Source organism: Mesoplodon bidens (genome assembly GCF_964165515.1).
Source record: "Mesoplodon bidens genome assembly, chromosome: 1".
NCBI classification, from domain to species: domain Eukaryota; kingdom Metazoa; phylum Chordata; class Mammalia; order Artiodactyla; family Ziphiidae; genus Mesoplodon; species Mesoplodon bidens.
In genome coordinates this window covers 26,360,780-26,382,098 of record NC_138176.1, presented here as the reverse complement: position 1 = coordinate 26,382,098, position 21,319 = coordinate 26,360,780, and the positions used below count along the sequence as shown (strand labels likewise).

The 21,319-nt window shown below is 50.3% G+C and overlaps 1 protein-coding gene across 2 annotated transcripts in view; it reads right to left on the bottom strand.

Moving 5' to 3' along the window:
• The window catches only part of SH3PXD2A (SH3 and PX domains 2A), a 246,985-nt gene that overhangs the window by 176,663 nt on the left and 49,003 nt on the right, over nucleotides 1-21,319 (bottom strand). For both annotated transcript variants that reach the window (XM_081228410.1, XM_081228406.1), the window contains exon 2: nucleotides 16,187-16,267. In XM_081228410.1, coding sequence (XP_081084536.1) covers nucleotides 16,187-16,267 — 81 coding nt within the window. The remainder of the gene's footprint in view (nucleotides 1-16,186; nucleotides 16,268-21,319) is intronic.

Here is a 21,319-nt window from a genome sequence, read left to right as displayed (position 1 = left end):
TTAAGTGCACCTAAGCTTCTCTTGGCTTCTATGAGGTATGAAGGGAATCACATATCTGACTATCCCAGAGGAAAGGGGTTACAGAACACACTGAGTTGAGAGTGAACCAACAGAGCTGCCATGGATGCCACCACCATGATCGTGGTGGGAGGTGACAATACAACAAATACTATAGGGGAGACAACCTAGTACAGGGGCCGAGTGGAGGGGCTAGTCCAGTGGCCAAGACTCTAGGGGTTTCTTCACTGCCAGTGAGTGACTAGTTGCTTCCTAGGTGGCCAGAGTTACATCACCAATTACCCACATTGTAATCTTTCTGTTGAAACAATGTGGTTTCTGTTTTTCTTATTAATCTGGCCCAAATGGATAACAATCATACTGTTTTGTTTTGTCTTGTTTTTAACATCCTTATTGGAGTATAATTGCCGAAATAGCTCAGTTGGGAAACCTTTAGACTGAGGAAACTCTTTTTAATAAAAGAAGTGATAAAGTCTTATTGCAAAAGTCACGTGGTACAGGAGATGTTGTGGCCATCTTTGGAAATAATCAACCTGAAGCATTTATAAGAATTTTCAATCCAAAGACATATTCTTTTCATTATTAGAAAATTTGCTTTCATTAATTTCTCTCCCTCTCTGTTATATTCTGTTATATTTTCTGTTCTCTCATGTAGGAGCTCCTGTTCAACAGATATTGGACCCCCTGGGTTGATCTTCTTTGTCTTAACTTTTCTTTCAAGTTCTGTTTTTTAATCTTTTAGAAGATTTCTTTATTTTCCCCCAGACCCTCTATTGAATTTCTTATTTTGCAATGGCATTTTTAATTTCTCATAACTTTTAGTGTTCTTTGCATATTTTTCTCAGCATTGTATTCTTGTTTTCCAGATGCAGTACGCGGGCCTCTCACTGTTGTGGCCTCTCCTGTTGCAGAGCACAGGCTCCGGACGTGCAGGCTTAGCGGCCATGGCTCACGGGCCCAGCCGCTCCGCGGCATGTGGGATCTTCCCGGACCGGGGCACGAACCCGCGTCCCCTGCATCGACAGGCGGACTCTCAACCACTGCGCCACCAGGGAAGCCCTTTAATATTTTTAAAGTTGAAAGTTACTTTCTATTCCAGCTAATCCTTACAAGTGTCCCTAATGGCAAGTCCAGCCTATAAGCAAAGATGGGCACCCAGGAGGAGCAACAGGAGCTACGCAGCAGACCTCATCTTTGGCGCGTGGAGAAGGAGGTTGCGGGCCTCTCTCTCCCCATTTCCTGCACTCAGTGCCGGCTCGCCGTGCACCCATCCATTCATTCGACAACAATTTCCTGAGCACCTGCTCTGTCAGGCACTGTTCTAGGCACTGGGAAAACAGAAGTAAGTGAACAAGCAAGATTTTGCTCTCCTAAAGCTCACATTCCAGCAGGGATGAGACATAACTAATAGACAAAGAGTTAACTAAGATAATGATAGATTGTTGAAGACAACAGAATGTGACAATGTGACAGGGCTGGGGGTCTCTCTGAGGAAGTGATCAAGGAAGGCCTCTCCGGGAGATGTCACGTGAGGCCCGAGTGCCCAGAAGGAGTCAGCTGCTTGAAGACCTGGGGGAACGGAGTTCCAGGCAGAGGGGACAGCGATAGCAAAGGCACTGAGAGAGCGCTGCACTTGGGGCCCCAGGGTCAAGGGGGTGAGCTGAGAGACAGGAAAGGAGGATGGCAGGGGACAGGTCTAGAAGGGCAGGTGGGGACCCACCACACAGGGCCTGGTGGTGGGGTAAGGAACTGGGGGTTCATTCCCAAAAGAAAGGAAGGCTTTCAGAAAGGTTATAAAAGGGGGGTGTGATACGATCTGATTTATTTTTAGAAGGATCACTGGTTGGTGGGAAGACAAGAATGTGAGGGGAGGTCCCCCAGGAGGCCTGCTCAGCTGCCCAGGTGGGAGGTGATGGGGCTGGACCAGGGTGGGGGCAGAGCAGACGGAGAGGAAGAGGGCAGCGCTTGGCTGCATTCAAAGGGTTTGAATCCCTTTGGCACCTCAGGTGTTCCTAACAGCTGACCTGGGCAGCCCAAGTGCCCCGATCTGGCCTGATGACATCAAGGGCTGACGCTGCATCGCTGCCTTGATGGCTCCCTTCCTGGTCACTGAGGTCGGCCATTTGGCCCACAGGAGGCTTTTCTTGCAATTTCTCCTTTCTGGAGGCCCTTTAGGCCAAGGGTGTCCTAGTGTCTGTTCACAATTCATGGAAGGGGAAGGCAAGGTGGAGCCCAGAAGAAAAAGAGAAAAATCCCTGAAGCAAAAACGAAAACTCAGGCAGAGTTGCCAGGGGAGCCTAGTCAAGCGGCCCATGCAGTGAGGCTGGCCACCCTCCCCCTCCCCAGGCTCTGCAGTCAGGCCAGCTGCTTTCACAAGGCTTTCCTGGAGGGGAGAACCTGACTCCTGCAGGGAACACAAGAGGAAGAGCTCCCCGCGGAGCCCACCCTGGCGCCCAGCCGCAGGTTGCCTGTCCAGGTGACAGCGCTGATGCAGACCCAGGTGATGGCTTCCCCTCGCGACCTCATAAACACAGCAGCTGCCCACCTAGGACGAGGTGTGGGAGGACAAGGAAGGGCAAGGTGGGAAAGGGCTTGGCCGCTGGAGGACCGCCGGCACCTGTGCTCCTCCCTGCGGGGCTCCATCCTCCGCAGAAGCAGGGATCCCCTGACCTCGGCCGTGCCAGGCAGTCCTACCTCCACAGTTTCACACATGCAGTCTCCCTGCCTGGGCGCCTTCTCAGTCCACCAAACCCAGCCCTTCCCCTAGGCCCACCTCCAGTTCCACCTTCTCAGTAAAACCTGAGGCAGGAGGAAGGCAATCTAGCATTTATCAGACACCTCCTCTATCGGCATCAATTTATTTCTTAAAAAAAAGTCTCTGATGTCAATTATACCTCACTTTAAAATAAGCAGGTGAAAACAATGTAGCAAAATGTGAACATTTGTTAAATCAGTAGGTCTACATTATATTTTTTTCTGTAGGATTAAAAAAATTCATAATTAAAAATAAACACAAGAAAAGGAAAGCTGACTGGCTGCAATGCACAGAAGCAGCTGGAAGGGGCCGGACTGGAGCATTGGGAGTCCTGGTAACAAGGCAGTAGATGCAAGGGAGGAATCAGGAGGGCTTGGCCAAGGGGCCTGGGGCAGAGAGGAGGGATCTGCAGGGGTAAGAGATGGTGCAGTGACTGAGAGAGGGAAGGAGGGAGGAGGGGAAGGAGGAGGGAGGGGTCTAGATAGGGGCCGGGTTCGGAACACGCTGAGGTGCGGGCATACGTGTGACTTTTAAGTGGAGATGCCTTGAAGGGTCAGCCTGCGGTCAGTTCATGCTGCATCTGTCTCCACCGCTCAGCCCCACCCTGGACCCAGTGACTCGCCCATAGCAGGTGTTCAACAAACATGGTCAGGTGCTCACCCCCACCCGCCTTCTAGTTGACGATGGAGTCTGGGCCCAGAGAACTAGCCCCCATTGAGAAGATGCCCAAGGAGAACAGAACCCCACCCCGAGCCTATTCTTGGTGCCCTACCTGACCCAGATTCCCGACAGCTGGTGCCATATTTTGGGGGCTGGCCTACCCTGCAAGGGCCACTCCCTCGTCTGGGCGAATGCCTACTGCTCAGCTATTTCTAGTGGGGTCAGCAGTGGGGCAGGCGTGGCCCTGGAGGAACAGCTAGCACGGGGCAGGAAGGGATTAGGTGACGGAACAGATAGATGAGACCCTCTGTCCAGCTAGAGAAAGGGAAGAGCCAGCCTGTGGTCCCCACCTTACCCACAGGAGCCCCGAGCCCGACTCTCTGGGGCAGCCTGGGTGAGGGCTGAGAGCACTGCCAGGCCTGGGGCAGGGGGACTGCAAGCTCTACCCTCCCTCACCTCGTTTCTCAATTACACAGCCAAGAAACCTAGGTATTCCAAACTGGCCCAAAGTGGCCCCCAAGTACATAATACGATGGATAAAATCTCAGTTTTGGGCTTCCCTGATGGCGCAGTGGTTGGGAGTCCGCCTGCCGATGCAGGGGACACGGGTTCGTGCCCCGGTCCGGGAAGATCCCACATGCCGCGGAGCGGCTGGGCCCGTGAGCCATGGCCGTTGAGCCTGCGCGTCCGGAGCCTGTGCTCCGCAGCGGGAGAGGCCACGACAGTGAGAGGCCCGCGCACCACAAAGAGGAAAAAAGAAAAAAAAAAAATCTCAGTTTTAAGCCCTCCTACATGTGGTTGATTTCTTAGCCCATCCCTCCCCTCCACCCCCCGTGCCATCCGGGTCCCCACCCCACTGCACTGTAGGATGGAGGGAGCAGCAGGCAGGGCCCAGCACCCCAGGGGAGCACACAGAGAGGGGTTCCTTTCCACCCTCCCACTGGGGGTTCCTCCTCACAAGCTTCCAAGATGAGGGGTGGAGCCCTGGGAATCTCAGGATAAAAACAAGCTTGTTTCCTTGGGGACCCAGCAGGCCGGCCTTCACCAGAGATGCCCTGAGGAGACCAGGTCGGCACTGTCTCAGTGGGAAGAATGGCTGCTTGTTGTGCACCAGAGCCACCCTCTCTGCCAGCATCTCGGCTCCAGCCTGTACACCAGCCTCATGCTTCCTGTTTGGGTGGGTTTTTTTTTTTTAAGCCATTTCTGAATGTGGTCCATTTAGCCCCAGGGATGCCCCCATGCCCGTCCCATTCCGAGCCTCCTCCCCAGCCCCCAGCCAGCACTGAGCTCAGCCTTCCAGCATGGCTGAACTGGCCACTTTGTTCTGCTGGGCACCAGATAAATGCCCCCTAATTAGCAGACGGAGGCAAACCCTGGCTGGCATTTGGGGCTGTCTCCTGGCCAGCCCTGGAGCATCCATTTACTGCAGCTTGGGGGTGCCTAAGACCCTTTCGTGGCTGGGAATGTTTCCCTTCAGGCTGGACAGACACCGTGTCCACAGGGCAGTGATCGCCATCCTAATGACTCTCCATAGCTGCTTCAGTCTCCGTGGGAAAGGTTTCCTGTGCCTTGTCTCCTGAAAATCTCACAAGGACTCTATGAAGCAGCTTCTGCAATTAGAGTCATTTAGCAGATGAGAAGGCTGAGTCTCTTGGAGGTTAGGTAATGGCCCAGGGTCACACAGCTGATAAGAGGTAGTCGGGATGAGGTCACATTCATGTAAGTCTGTCTGACAACAAAGCCTGAGCTTCCCATCACTGAGAGCAAACTACTCCACTCGGAAAGTTGGGAAGTTGGTACCAAGAATCCCACAGGCTCTTTTGGAGAGCCCGCTGTCACCCAACTGTGGAGGTCTCTGAGGAATCTAAAATCTTTTTTCCTTGGCTCTAGCTAAATTTTGGATATAAAGGAAAGAGCTACAATTCTCCAGTAACTCCTACAATGGCCTGGCCTGAGGAAATGTCCCAGAGATGCAGTAATTGCAGCCCCCAAATCACATGGGGGCTGATGCCCAGGGGTGGCAGGGTGCCAGTGAGGGAAATCACTGCATCTCTGGGTCACCTGGCTTGTGGCTGTCTTCCGTCCAACAAGGCCGCAACTCAGGCTCCCACAGTTCACACTGGCTGTCTCAGGTCCACAAGAGTCAAAAGCAAAACCAACCGTTGCTGCTGTGGGGGAGGGGATGCAACGACGCCAAGACCTCAACAAGCAGGCTGGGATGCCCAAGCAGCAGGGCTGATGGCAGTGGTCTACGCCCTGATTGCTCACCCATTCTATGCCTTCTGCGCCTACCCCGATTCTCCCACCAGTTGGCGGCTCTGGCTCAGGCCAAGGCTGTCAGCCTGGCTTTTCCACCCAGGATGACCCTGACTTCTCCCCTCGGGGTCCCCATTACCAAGCCTAGTGCCAGGCATGTAGCCGGCACTCCTCCAAGGTGCCAGGATTGACTTGAAATTCCTTCCTGTGGGAAGGGAGTGACTTGGTCACAGTTGAAGGCTTCATGCAGCGCACGCGCGCACACACACACGCACACACACACACCACTCACCTGGCCACCATCATAGATCTTCCTTCCCTTCATTCTCCAGTTTGGAGGGGACACTGTGCCCCCATGCACTGTGCAGCCAACTCTCCATTTGTTATCCAAAGAGGGGTAGATGGGGGCCCGGTGGGGGCAGAGCTGAGTTTGCTAGGTCAGACCTTGAGGCCCGAGGAAGCGGGAAATGACAGCAGAGGGGCCTCGCTGCTGTAACACCCGAACACACCCTGACGTGACACCCTCACGCCGGGAAAACACGGTGTGCAGCTCGGAGCAGTCAGGTAGGCGGTGTGGCCTGACTCAGATGCCACCTCTGGCAAAGCTGAGATTTATTATCCAATGAGAGAAGTGGGCAATGGTAGGCAGGACACTTGGGCTGAGCTCCGCAGCAGCTGGTCAGACCTTTCTGGGAGCCGGAGAGACGTCTTCTGCTCTGCACAGGCATCTTCTCTCCAGGCAGGGTGAGTGATTGCCCCCTCCCCCCGGGAGCTCTCTTGGTGATGCAACAGGGGCTTCCTGCCCTCCTCAACCAAAGACAGAAAGAAGACTTCTGGAGGGGAGGCTAGAAGTCCAGACTGGAATAAACGAAAGCTAGCGTGCCTGAGCTCTAGACCTGCCGTCACTTGCTGGCCCTGCAATGTAGATGAGTCACTTCCCCTCTTAGGGCATCGTTTCCTCATCTGTCAAATAAAGGAAATGGACTACCTCCGAGGTGGCCAATAAGTTTCATCTCAAGGTGCCATTGCCAGTTGATAGGTAGTGTCTTCCTGAAGATATTTGGGTTTGTTTTTTCAGAAAGACTCTGAGACCATGTATGGGCTCAGGATCCATGGAACAGTGTCAGCCACAGGCACGGGATGGGCATGTGCTGTGATCGATTAGTGATGCCTGTTGGGGACACAAGACCAGAAAGTGGCAGCACGAGTGCTAGATATGTTATCATCCTGATAGATGATTTCTAAAGGCCTTCTGGTCATGAAACTCACAATTCCACCCCAATTCTCCAGCTGATCTGGTTAATGCTGGTCGGCAAGCATGTACCTCCCGTATTGAGATATTTGCACACAGCTGATTTCTCTCCCTGAAAGATGTGTTCTCGTCTGCCCTGCAGGACAGTTACTGGGGGAGCAGGCAGCCCCCTAAGTCCCCAGTGCCCACACCCAGACTTCACCCAGAAGCTTAGAGTCAATGAATAGTGCCAAGGTTTACTACCCAGAGGACATTCCAGCTTTTCTTACAACCTTCCCCAATGTTTACAAAGGGGCTTCCCCCACTGTGTGACAATCCCACCTTGCCCCTAAGGGAGGATGAGCGAGCAGAAAAAGGCAGAGGTGGCTCCTGACTTCCTGGTGGTCACAAGTGAGGGTCTCGTCAGACACGGCTTGGTCCCTGAGGAACTCCTTGGGAGATGTGTGCCAGGACCACCTACAGACCATTTGCCAGGAAGACCACATGCACCAAATGCACGCAGGTACCAAAACAGGTGCTCACAGACCAGGTACTCATCCGTATAGGGAAAGATTAATTTCCCAAGTGCACCTGCAGCATGACAAGGATTCCCACAGCTCTGGCTGCTTCAGACCATCGGACAAGCTCCTCTCCTCTCTTTGCATCCTTAAGCTCTGCCCGGGGCGGAGGGTGGGGATGGCTGACAGCAGACCCTGCCACAGTATGCATCTGGCACGGACGTGTGGAGACCCTGCCCCATGTACGATGCCCATGGTCACCTCTCTCCATCTATTCTGGACCTGCAAGACCCCTCATGTACAAGGTCATTCCTAAACCCGTGGGGCTGGGGAAACTGCACAAGAAGGAGTCACTGTACAAACTGCGAACTTCATCTGCTTGGAGCGGAAAAAAAATAAACCCACCTTCAAGTGCACGCTAGCCGGGCACCAAGCAACCCAGGATTCCAACTCAGTGAACAGCTTTCCAACCTGAGCCGGCCTGGAGGTACTATTTCCCCAGGCCTTTCCCACCCAACACTCCCTGGAGAACAGACACCCCATGGCCCTCTCCCCTCCTCACCCCAATGCTAGGCAGAACCTGCCAGAGGGGAAATCAGTAGACAGAGAGGAAACTGGAGTTCATCCTCAGGCTGTAGGGCCAGAAGAAAGGGAGCGGCTGAGGCAGAGGCAGCTCCCGGGGGAGGGGGAGCCAGCCACAGAATTCCCAGGAGCTACTGGAATCCCCACAGGGCTCCCCTGGAATCCGCCTGTGTTCCATCAGGAAGCTGAAAGATGCCTCTTTCCAAGAGCAAGGAAAAACTGTCGACAAATAGCAACTTTCTGAACAGCAGTGTTTTCCTAACAGAGGATGGTGGATTGGTAATTACACTTCGGAGGTGAAACAGTTTATCTGGGAAGACCTAACCAGCACCACCTGCCTCTCCCACCTGGACGCAGACAGAGCTATGTGGTGAAAGTGAAGTCTGTATAAATGGGGGACAGGAAGAAACCTCGGCCTCCAGCTGGAGTAGGGATGTCCAGCTATTTTCTCTTGAAGTTAAGTTTCTGAGGACCTAACTGGTGAGTTCTCAGCTTCCCTGTCTAGGGACTCCACACCAGTCACTATTCTCAGGGCTTTCTTTACATGGATTGTCTCATTTCATTCTTACTATCACCCCACGAGGCAGGTATTTTTATTATCCCCATTACACAGATGAGAAAACCGAGGTACAGAGAGGTTAAAGAACTCACCAAAGGTTATATACAGCTAGTAAGTGCTGGAGCTGGTCTTGGAATCCAACCATCCTGACCCTGGAGTACCTGCCCTTAACCACTGCACTCCACAGCCAAGAAGCTCTCAGCGTGGTTCATCACGACACAAGAACCGCCACCCAAGTGCTTCTTGGCCCAATACACAGTTCATGTGTTGTAGGCAATATTGGAATACAAGATTCCAGTTTGACAAGATAATTTGGACAGGTTCCTGGGGTTTGCTGTAATGGATTCTAACCAGTTACATTCCGTAGGAATGATCTAGAATGGTGATTCAGGAAATATGAGGTAATGTGATTTTAATAATCATTTTCATTTTCTTTCTCTTGTTAGATATGTTATTAATGTCTATTTTTTTAACCTGTGTGTTTTCTGTCCCATTATACTGTAATGACCAGGAGGAACACAGTTTATTTTAGACCTCCCACTTTTCCCACCTCCTCCCACAGGTATCTTTTAATTATTATATATAAATGTTATAAGTAATACATGAATACATTCTCCTTTTTAAAAAATGTAAGACATTACAAATAAGGCTAAGGTTCCCCTTTGACCAAGCCCTCCCTCCCATCCATGTCCCCAGCCCTCTTCCGGAGATAACTCTTTTACCAATTTGGAGTGTATCCTTCCAGACCTTTTAAAAATAATTAACATACTTATGCTGTGCATGTACTTATAAAAGATGTATCTTGTTGTTTTTGCATAATTGCTATCATACAATGTTTTGAAACTCGCATTGGGCATTCATTAACATTTCTTAGAGCTCCGTCCATGGGACGGATCAGTCTCTATGGTTTTGACTGTTGTGCAAGGCGGTATGAGACAACAGCTTACTTAGCCATCCTCCATGTTTCCCATTTTTGCCATGGCAAACAATAGGACGCTTCCTGGGACTGGGGACTGACCTCAGTTAAGGCCAATGTTCTTGTCTGTCCAGGGCATGTGAGCAATCACAATGACCCTCAGCTTATCGCACTGCTGGCACCAGAACTGCCACACCATGTGCTGGAACTCTCTAGAATCCTTGGTACAAAATCCTTCTTAGAACTTGGCAAGTTACCTCCCCCAGGCTTTAGTCTAGGGTCAATGATCTCAAACAACATAGACCTTGCCTTGATGATTAAAAGACAGAGCCTGCAGGAAAGACACTTCCCCCAGACCCCTCTTCTACTCTCAGGTTGATCCCTGCACACACCAGGATCACCCCAGTTTGACCTGAGCCGAGGCCTGCTCTGGACATCAAACCAAACTAAAGCTCATATAAATTTAAGGAACAGAAAAATGAACACAGATGTTTACCTGCAATGAGGGACTGGGAGTAGAACTCTTCTGATTATAAAAATGCTGTGATCCTGTAACTCTCCATATATTACATCAGAACATGCCCACATACACATACACATCCTTCTTAAGGTTGGTTATTTACAAGTCGCAGAGTATAGTTTTGTTCACCCATCATAAGCCTGGCTATTTGAGAGCTGAAAAGTGAGTGTGACCCTGGGTGGGTAAGTGGGTGGAGACGCTGGAGAGATGAATAAGGAAGAGAGAGAAAAGCTCTTCATAATAGGTTAAGCCCTTTAGAACAAATGAGCAAACCTGAACAGCCTTCTTAACTCTATCTTCCAAGCAGCATGGGGGAGGCTAAAGGGTCTCTCCCAGCTCTGATCAAATATTGACCCTGTGCACTCACTGGCCAGAGTTCAGACTAAAGGGCCAGCAGCACTATGGAGCCAATGTTTGCTGAGCAATTACTGCATCCCAGCGCCTTGTAGGTCAGATTGTGAAACAACCTTTGATGGAGCCGGAGCTTCAGAGAGCCTTCCGGTCCTTCCTTGGTGGGGCCAGGTCTTGGGGGAGACACTTAACAGTGAAGGAGCTGTGCGAGGAAATTTACAGAGAGGCTGGAAATGTGGTCCAGCACCAAAGAGAAGGCAACTTAAGAGCATCTGCGGTCTTTTTCCCTGCTCCCTCTCCCCTTAACTCCACCTCCAAGTAATCCAAACTCTTTATAACTAAACAGGCCTCAATATCAGGCCTTGTCCCTGCCAGCTCTGTCTGGGACAGGTCCCTTTCTTGGTCAGATAGGGCTGAGTGGTGGATTATTTTTAGAAGAAACCAATTTCCACTTAGAGACCTAGAGCCTCTCCTTTCCCTGTTCCCAGCCTGACATCTGAAATGCCCTTAGAAGCCCTTTCTAGTAACTGACCTGGTTTCCAGAAGAGGTGTTTGGAAGAGCTGTTGAATTTGAATTGCTCTATGGATGGGGCAAATCACGGTGGAATACAGTCCCCCTCCTGCCACAGGGGCCCTGGAAGATGTTAGAGGACAAGTGGGGAGGGCCTGGGAGGTGGCAGAGTGCACTGGGGTGGGCATAAAGCCAGATCGAGCCTGCTGTGTGTCCCCGATGGTCAGAGGTAGCACAGTCCAATAGAACTTCCTGTGATGGTAGAAATGTTCTGTATCTGCTCAGTATGTAGCCATTAGCCACTGTGGCTCTTGGGCACTTGCAATGCAACAAGTATGATGAAGAAACTAAATTTCATTTCATTTTTTAAAAATTAATTGAACTTAATTGAATTTTTAAAATTTGATCTTTAAGTTTTTAAATTATCTTAAATTTAAACGTAACTAGCTGCATGTGGCTGGTGGCTTACTGCATTGGACAGCACAAGTCTAAAGGTTCCATACCTGGTGCTTCCCAGCGGGTAGGAAGAGGGGCTGGGTCCACAGCCCCTTGAGTGAGAAGGTGGCAGAACCACTGGGTCTGAAGGCTCAAGGAAGAAACATGGGAAGAGAAGAAGGTTTTGGGCAGAGTAGAGGGTCTTATCCTAGTGCCCTTGGAAGGATTTCAGGGGGGTGTGAATGACCAAGCGGGTTATTCGAATTGTATATGTACATTCATGCTTGTCTGGAAAGATGCACAAAAGAAACCCTGAGCCCCCAAAATAAAATAAAATAACTCATTGGTCTGTCAGATAAACTTACTTCTTCAGGGAAGTCTGCTCTGATACCAGAGTATAAGGTTTCCCTATAATATGTCTACGGTGCTTCTCTCTGTAGCATTTGGAATCACATAAAATAATATGTATATACATTTTTAAACTAAAATCTGTCTTTCCTCATTAAGCTGTAAGTCCCATAAAAGCAGTAACCAGATCTGCTTTTGCTCACCAATAAATCCCCACCCAGAGCCTGGCATCCTTCCTGGGACACAGAAGGCAGGCACTTAAGACTGGATAGATTGGGATAGATGGATAGATGGATGGATGGATAGATGCGCAGATGGACAGATGGATGGACAGATGGAGAGGAGGCAGATAAGTACGCATAAATGAACGAACAAACTAAGAAATAAGTTAGGGACATACTTTACCTCGATAACTATAAATCTCAAAAAGCAACCAAATCCCTTCAAACTGGAGTGGAGGTAGTGGCTATATCACTCTAGGCCGCTGTCACCAATCAAAACCATATGGGAAGGCCTGGTGGTGCAGTGGTTAAGAATACACCTGCCTGGGCTTCCCTGGTGGCGCAGTGGTTGAGACTCCGCTTGCCGATGCAGGGGACATGGGTTCGTGCCCCGGTCCGGGAAGATCCCACATGCCGCGAAGCGGCTGGGCCTGTGAGCCATGGCCGTTGAGCCTGCGCGTCTGGAGCCTGCGCTCCGCAATGGGAGAGGCCACAACAGTGAGAGGCCCGCATACCGCAAAAAACAAAAAAACAAAAAACTTCTCCTCCAAAACCATTGGGGAGTTTAGGGGTTTGGGCTTCCCTGGTGGCGCAGTGGTTGAGAGTGCGCCTGCCGATGCAGGGGGACACGGGTTCATGCCCCGGTCCGGGAAGATCCCACATGCCGTGGAGCAGCTGGGCCCGTGAGCCATGGCCGCTGAGCCTGCATGTCCGGAGCCTGTGCTCCACCACGGGAGAGGCCACAACAGTGAGAGGCCCGCGTACCGCAAAAAAAAAAAAAAAAAAAAATACACCTGCCAAGGCAGGGGACATGGGTTGGAGCCCTGGTCTGGGAAGATCCCACATACCATAAGCCCGTGCGCCACAACTACTGAGCCTGCGCTCTAGAGCCCGCGTGCCACAACTACTGAAGCCTGTGTGCCTAGAGCCCGTGCTCCGCAACACGAGAAGCCACCACAATGAGAAGCCCGCGCACCGCAATGAAGAGGAGCCCCCGCTCGCCCCAACTAGAGAAAGCCCGTGCGCAGTAACAAAGATCTAGTGCAGCCAAAAATAAATAAAAATTAATTAATTAATTAATTTAAAAAAATATGGGCATCTTCTTAGTTGCCCCCTCCCAAGAAGGATGCTCTTTCCTTCCTCTTCATCCCCTGGCATGTTACTTGTACCTCAATCTAGTATTTATTTCATCTACAGTGGACTAAATTGCTTAAAAATCTATTTCCCCACTAGATACAGACTCCTAGAAGGAAGGGACCTTCTCCTTCTTAAATGAGTGTCCCTCCGCCTGTGCCACTTCTGCCTTGCAAAAATGCAAATGTGGTGGAGGCCTTGGCAAAGGCCAATTCACTCTTACCGCGAGCCAGCCTGGCTTCCTCACCTTTATACTTCCACCCTTGCCATGCACAGCCAGGCTAAGGCTGCCAGATTCAGCAAGTGAAAAATACAGGACAAAGGATAAAACATGAATTTCAAATAAACAATGAATAACTTAAAAAAAATTTTTTTTGGCTGCACCATGTGGCATACGGGATCTTAGTTCCCCTGACCAGGGATCAAACCCGTGCTCCCTGCAGTGGAAGCGCAGATTCTTAACCACTGGACCGCTAAGGAAGTCCCAATGAATAACTTTTTAGTATATCTCCTGCAATCTATGGGATATACTTATACTTTAAAAAAGTATCCCAGTCCCCAGAAAGCCCAGAACCATGAGTTAGTAAAGCCAGTTAGGCAGCTTTCCTCAGGCTGGCTTAGTCCGCGCAGTACTTGCAGGGTTCCAAGGTGGGCCTCAGCCCAAAAGGGAAGGAGCAAAAGGATTGTGAGAATAGCACTCTACGGGTCACACCCCTACTCCCAACTCACTCTGTCCTGTCCCAGTGGCAAGCTCCAGAGAGAGCCTGTGGGACTCTGAACACTCAGACACAGGCCTGGGCACTGAGCAGCAATGCAGCACAGTGAAGCCAAGGGATGAAAACAAGAAAGCAACACCATGACAGGAGGCACTAAGCCCCCAGACCCTTCAGCCAGGCAGCCCAGCATCCTTGTCACCTGTTAACACCAAGTAACTCACTAGACAACTATGTTTCGGGGAAAACATGGATTTGCTCATTTCATCCTCACAACAACCCTACTGGGTGGGTACCATTTGAACGTTCATTCTACAGATGAGAAAATGGAGAAGCTAAGGAAGGAACCTCTCTGGAGTTACAGAGTGACAGAGCCAGTAACTGGTCCCAGGCAATGTGTCCCCAGTGCCTAAGCTCCAAGCTGAGTTCTGAGGGCCACCAGTGACCAGAGGCGGAATTAGCAATGCCATTTGTTCTTCCTCTATAGGAATGCCATATTAAAATCAGAGATCCTGATAAATAAGAAACGCTTTCTAAAATGAAGGCCACTACAAGTCATCATGTCAAGTTCTGAAAAATGGGTTCCCAAAAATGCTTGGTTGAAAGGTTAAATTCCAAAGAACCATCCCAACCCCTTTCCAAACTGCATCTACAGGGTAACAATGACCCACATGGACAGGCCTGGCCATGCTCATGACTAGGGCCAGTGCATCGTACAAGCTGCTTCATGCCATGTGTCCCCTCTCCACACACAGGAAATGAGCCCTCCAGGCAAGGGAGAAGTGGGGGGAGCGGCATTCTTTTCCTGTGAGATTCTGTAACTAGGGAGGGGGTAGGGGAATAGAACAGAAAAGAGGGGGAAGAAAAGTTCTGATTTGAGAGTTTCCCTCTGGCTCATCAATGAGTCCTTTCAGGGTTCCCTCTCCCCAACTAAGTGATCATTTCCTGTCCAGCACACTACACCCATTGATGGGGTATCAGCAAATCCCAACAGTTTATGCTGGAAGGACACGAGGAGACTGGACAGAGTTGATGGGGGAAGAGGAAGAAGGCAGGAGGGTAAGGTGTGGCTTCCAATCCCATATTGTTAGATTAAGAGAGGATTTGTAATGCAGGGAGCTGGCTCACCCTTGACTCATAGATAGAGCCATAATGACAATGGGATAAAGTCAGGTACTTGGAGGCAAACATGCAAGCCTGGCCTCTCCAAGATGACTCACCACCAGAGGGCTGCAAAGGAAGGAGTGGACCTTGGTGAGGGCCAGCAGTGGATGTCTCTTCTTTGTGTTTTTATAGGCCTAAACCAGGCTCATAGCCCTAAGGAAGAATCTAGAACCTCTCAGCTTTCCCTTCCTGGTATAGGAAGGGTTGCTGCCTAACTCTCAATGATTCTGCCTTGTCTGGTGCCTGCCTCTGATAAACAGGGGTGGGCCCCCTAGTGGCCATGTCTGTGTTCATGTCTGTCTATCCTAGACAGTAGTGATTAGTGCAGAGAGGGCACCTGACCCAAGTCAGGCCAATCAGAGTCTTGCCTGGGATTTTTCAATTTGGAACTGGGAGAGAGTCCATCTCTCTGCTGTTGGGAACCACAAGATATGAAATTTGGGAGCTACTGACAGCTGAACTACTGATGACAGTACCCAGAGAGAAGCCAAGACAAGACAGAGGGAGAGCAGCCCTGGTTTCAGGTGTTCCTGAAGCCACTGCCTCTCTCCCCTTTCCACCATCTGGTTGACTGCATAAGCTTCCCTGGTATATCCTTCCAACCAAGTCTCCTTTTTGTCTAAGCCAGTATGAGTGTAAAACTATTACTTGTAACCTAAAGAGGCCTAATCAAATTAGTTGACATCAAGGGAGTTGTCTACAATGGAATTGTGGATCCATGCTACCATCCCCCTGTGTGACATGCCTGGGTATGTTAGAGAGACACACATATCATACACTTGTACAAACAGGGAGATAAGAGCCTTATTTGGTTACACAGACACAGTGGTATGCCCCATTTGTGTCTGTAGTTCAAGAAACTGCTTATTTTCCGTTTCAGTCTTTTCTGTGTGTTTGCTTTTCTTTGCCTGCAATGATGTGGTGGCTTGTGTCTCACCCTGGATGTTTACAGACACATGTCTGCTCAAGTACACAGCACCCACGGCCAACCTCCCACCTTTCCGCCCTGGTTTCCCACCCTCCAGACGAAGGAGGGTAACAAAGCATGACTGTTAAGACCATCTGAGGAAGCCAACAAAGCCCCAAGTATCTGCCTGCATTATCCAAGACTGAGCCCAACCCAGCTTGACCGCCGAGGTCCCCTCTTCTGTCCCTCTGCTCTGCCTAGACTCTGACCCTGAGAGCTTGGGAAGGGGATTCTCTGGATGAGTGAGGACATGAGAGAGGCCAACCCACCAGACACTCAGGCCACTTCATGTGGAACCAGGAACCATCCGAGCTCAGACCCACTCACCTGCAGGTCAAAGAACTTGCTGTACCTCCGGTAGATGGTCTGGGATGTGGAGTCGGACCAGGTCACGTTAATGATGTACACCTGTGGGGAAAAGATAAGAGCAGGTGAGTGGGTGACTAAAGCAGGGCCTCAAGCTGTGCCAGGCATCATTTAACATGACTGTGGGTGTTCCACACCAGGACCATTCTTTTTCTCATCTTTGTCCCCAGGGCTTTAGCACCGTGTCAGGTACACATGGATGCTACACATGTGTCTAAATACACACACACACACACACACCTAGAAGGGTATTCAATAAAATGCTAAGGATGATTTTCTTAGGAGGGTAGGGTTACAAGTGGTTTTAATTTTCTTCTTCTTGTTTATGTGTATTTTATACAATGAACATAAATTTGGGGTTGTTTAAAAATTTAAGTAGCTTATTTCCACTGGTTCTCAAACTTTACGGTGAATGAGATTCTGCAAAGGGCCTTCCAAAATTGCAGACGTCAGGACCCGACCCTCTGAAATTCTGCATAAGTAGACCTGGGTTCTGGAGGCATCTACATTTTATTCTTTTCAACAATTTTTATAGAGTAGTTTTAGGTTCACAGAAAAACTGAGCAGAAGGCCCATATATCCCCACCCCCACACATGCACAGCCTCTCCCATTACTAACATCCCTCACTAGAGTGGTACATTTGTTGAAATTGGGCATCTATGTTTTAAAAAACCCACTCCAGGTCATTCTGCCACAGTTGACCCTCAGAACACACTCTGAACCCACTTCAGGAGACTGTAAGCATTTCAGAGATGTGTGGTTCATCCCAGTGTCCCTAAGCCTTAGCTCTGCGTCTGGCACTGAGTGGGTGCTCAGAAATCATTCTGCTCCATTGAACAACCAAACTGACCTTCTGGATGAGAGGTAGATTTATAGGAGAGAAATTAGCACATGGAAGATTTGTAACCTTTTCTGAAATGAAGGCATTTCAGGACCCCATTCCCAATGTCACCCCAGTTCCCAGTGCTCAATCAGGCTCTGGACCACTGCCCCAGGCCACTCTGGAAGGCTCACCTAGCCAAGGAGGTGGGTGGGACTCCAAACTGGAGAAGGAGAGAAAGTCCCAGGCCCACACAATCTGTCCTATTTTTCCCACCATTTCTGTCCCTCTTATCTGAACTCACACCAAAGACACGCCTTCCTGGGAGAGGCTTCAGTTAGAGGGAGGGTCCCCTCACACAACCTCAGGGCTACTCCGCTGAACTTCCCCACAGTGCCTGTTGTGATGTCTCCAAGCACAGCGTTAAGGGAGGGCGACCCAGGGTTAAGACGTGGGGGAGACCTCCACCTGCTTCCTCCCTCAGAGGAGAATGAGCTGCTGTAGGTCACAGTACTGGTTCCCCTGCCAGGATGCCCCGTCCACCAGAATCACCTGCAGACGTCCCTAAAAACCCATATTCCCGGGACTCTGCCTAGTGATTCTGATTCAGGAGGCCTGAGGGGACTCCATCAGAGAGGAGAACAAAGTGGCCAGAGAGGTCAGGGTCACAGCCACTGTGAGAAGGAGGGAATATTAGCAAGGAGAAGGAGAATTTGGAAACCTTGGCATCAGATTGGCTGACTTCACCACATGCCTGGAGCAGGGCTCTCTTGGTCTGCTCAGGCTGCTAAAACATAATTCCATAGATGGGTGACTTAGACAACAACATTTATTTCCCACAGTCATGGAAGCTGGAAGTCCCAGATCAAGGTTCCTGGTGGAACCTTCCTCCTGGTTTGCAGATGGCCGACTTCTGTTGTGTCTTCACATGCTGAAGACAGAGTGAGCTCTAGTCCCTTCCTCTTCTTATAAGGGCACTAATCCCATCATTGGGGCTCCATCCTTGTGACCTCACCTGAACCTAATTACTTCCCAAAGGCCCCAACTCAGACACCATCATACTGGGGATCTGGGCTTCAACATGTGGATTTGAGGGGAGGGGAGGGGGAAGGCACGAACATTTACTTCATAGCAAGGGTTCTGCACACAGGAGTATGAGGCTTTATGTTTGGCTGCTCAGTTAACAGTCAAAGAAATGAGCTCTGAATCTAGTCCCTTCTCCCCTCCGATCTCTGTGTCACAGAGTCAGCCTTGTGCCGTGTGGAGTGTTTGTTCTGAAACACACCCAAGGAGAGCGCCATAAAGCAAAGCAAATACAGCTGAGTGTTGCCACCCTGAAATGGGATATTTATGATATGACATGTTTTATGTGATCCTAATTAAGAAAGATCATAAAGTGAAAAGGCCATCCCTAACCTCACAAGCCCCAAATAAACTAACATAAATAAATATATAGGGATATGCTTTGCTTTATATCATATATAAACATATATCTCACACAATAAATTGTAGAAACCATTTAGGTAATGGTTACTATGTGCCAGCACAGTGTAAAGCACTCATATGCATTAGCTCATTTAATCTTCAGCCCAAGAGGTAGCTACCATTGTGATCCCCATTTTGCACAAGAGGAAGTTGAGGTTCAGAGAAGCCAAATAACTTGCCCAAGGTCACACAGCTAGGAAAATACAGAGCAAAGGATTGAACCTAGGTCCAGCTGAGTCTAATCCCTATGCTCTTAACCACACTGGACTGTCTCCCTATATGTAAATTCAGGAGTAGGAATATTTAATCAAACTACTTGATGAGGACTGAATGGCATTTTTAAAAATAAAGTTTTGGGTAATCTGAAAAGTCTGTACAACCCTTGAGGAACATGGGGGAGGAAGGCTAATTCTGAGAGCCTGAGACCAAGAAGAGACAGAACTTGGCCCAGACAGAGGTCAACGGTTAAGAATGCTACAAAACCAGACAGACACAGAGGAAACTCTCATACACAACTGGCTTCACCGACTGTGGCAGGATGCTCTGGGGTTTCTCACAGGGGTTATAGCCCACCCCATCCCCCCTGCTGACCCCCAGCTCCTTGACTCCCAAATCCTGCCAGCTACATCTCCCCTCCCACCTGCATCTCCCCTTCCCACAGATGCTGTGCACGACAGGTGCTGTCTTCCTGACCTCTGCCCAGGCAGATGAACCGTAGGGAGGCCCCAAGTGACTGGGCCCTCTCGGGAGAGAGCCTGCACTTGCTCGCAGGCCATTAGACAGTAGTCTTTCTCCCTGGCCAACCAAGTGGGACCCAGAGGAAGGGCTTAACTGGGGCTTAACATGACCCATGCTCCATCCTCCCTAGTAATTAGGGGCTTCCCTTCACCTCCCAGGGAGAATTAATCACAGGCTCACTGCCTCTGGCAGCTGGGAGGCCTCTCCTTTTGCAGAAGAGGAACCTAGGACCGAGGATGGTAATTTGCCAAGGAAAAGGCACAGAGCCTGGAGTCAGCCACTCCCGGGTTTCACTCTTAGGACCTTCCTTATCATCGGCTGTGAGACCTCAGCCCAGCCTCACAGACCCTCAGGCTCTTCCTCTATTCTATGGGCACAGCCTTCGGGGCTACGGGGCCTGATCCACTATGTTGGTTTCATTGCAGGTGTGCTCACCCCGTTAGTGGTGGAGCTGGGACAGAACCCAGACCTTCTAATTCCTAGTCTAGGACTAATCAGCACATGACCAGCGTACACCTGCCCTAGAAAAGTCCTTCTTCCTTTACTATTAAAACAGTTGAAGAGTCACAGGGCATTGTCACTATCTAACACTTGACCTGAACCCACAAGGGAGACAGGCCTCTGGTGACTTACAGGTGGGGGCAGGGAAATGAGCCTCCGTCCCCTGGTTCTCCCAAACCTCTGTGATTTGCCAGAGCCTCCCAGCCCCACCCCCAGCCTACCTTCCTGGAAAAACAGTGTAAAGCCTGAGTTGAGGAAATGGTCAGAGACTTCCCCGGAGGTAAGCCCAGAGGATCTGTGGACAACCTCCAGGCCCCTTTCCCTCATCTGGGCTGTACGCTTGTCAGCTTTCTTCTAAACCTTGACCATCCTAGATGATCACTCCAGGTGAGCAAATGATACACAAAATTCCAGCCCGACTCACATTCCCCCATCCCCAAATCAGAGTTTCTCAAGCCTCCCTGAGCTGGCTGTGCTGGAGCCCCTAGCGATAAACCGCAGAGAAAGAGCAGGTGGAGGGCAAGGGGGACAGGGCAGAGGTCACTGGAGAAAGCCAGCTCTGTTTACCGGGCTACGTCAGGGGCCCAGATAAACTCTCCTCTGGCTGCAGGAGCGACCAAGATAATGTTACCCAGCAGCTGGTTCCAAGAAAGGTTTGCAATTAAACACCCTGCATCCACACACTTTACTTGGAGTTATGTTTCCTGGGTGGAGTTTCCCTTCCTTCTGGATTTTAAAAACTCATGGATTCTATTACTCCATCTCTGGTCACTTCAGGCAGATGGCAAGCATCTAGAAATTGCATCCAGCCACCCCTGGAGAGGAAGCCCCAGAGTCTCAAGTTCACCTGTCACGCTCACCCTCTTCCGAGGAGGGTCTCCACCACAGACACAAGTACAGAAGCTCCACGATGCCTCGGTCCCACCAGCCCACCCATTCCAAGGCCATCTTGGGCTGCCTCCCATCTGCTCAGCTCATTTGGCCCAGAAATGTCTGAGGCTTCTGAGACTTCCAAGTCCTGCTCCTTTCAACAAGGAAGTGGCCTTGATGCAGATCAGACCCGCAGCTCAGCGCCAGAGCACTGAGAATGAAGCCCAGCCCAGTTTCCATGGAGGGAGGTCCATGATCAGACCAAGGCTGGGACCAATTAACGACCCAAAGTTACGGCCTAATCATTCCTAGAAGGCCTGGGACCTGCCCCTGTTTAATTAGAAAGTGCCAGTAAGTACCCATTGCTCCCTGTACTGATGAAAAGTACAGTTAGAGACAAGGAGTTAGGAACCGTGGGGGAAATCCTCTACCTTTGTGGCACTGCAGCTCAGTTTACTAAGGAGGCCTTTTTCCCCTGGACCCCTGCCAGCTGCCCCTGGCCCCAGGCCACATGGAAACTCAATGACAATCTTCCTTCACCGGCTCACAGCAACACAGGGTGGGACCAGTTGGCTAGGACTAGGGCCGTCGCATATAGTTGTATAAGTTGCTCACTGTCCAAAGACTGCCCGGGACAAGTAGGGGTCAAAATCTAGCCTATCCTCTGCATCCCAAACTG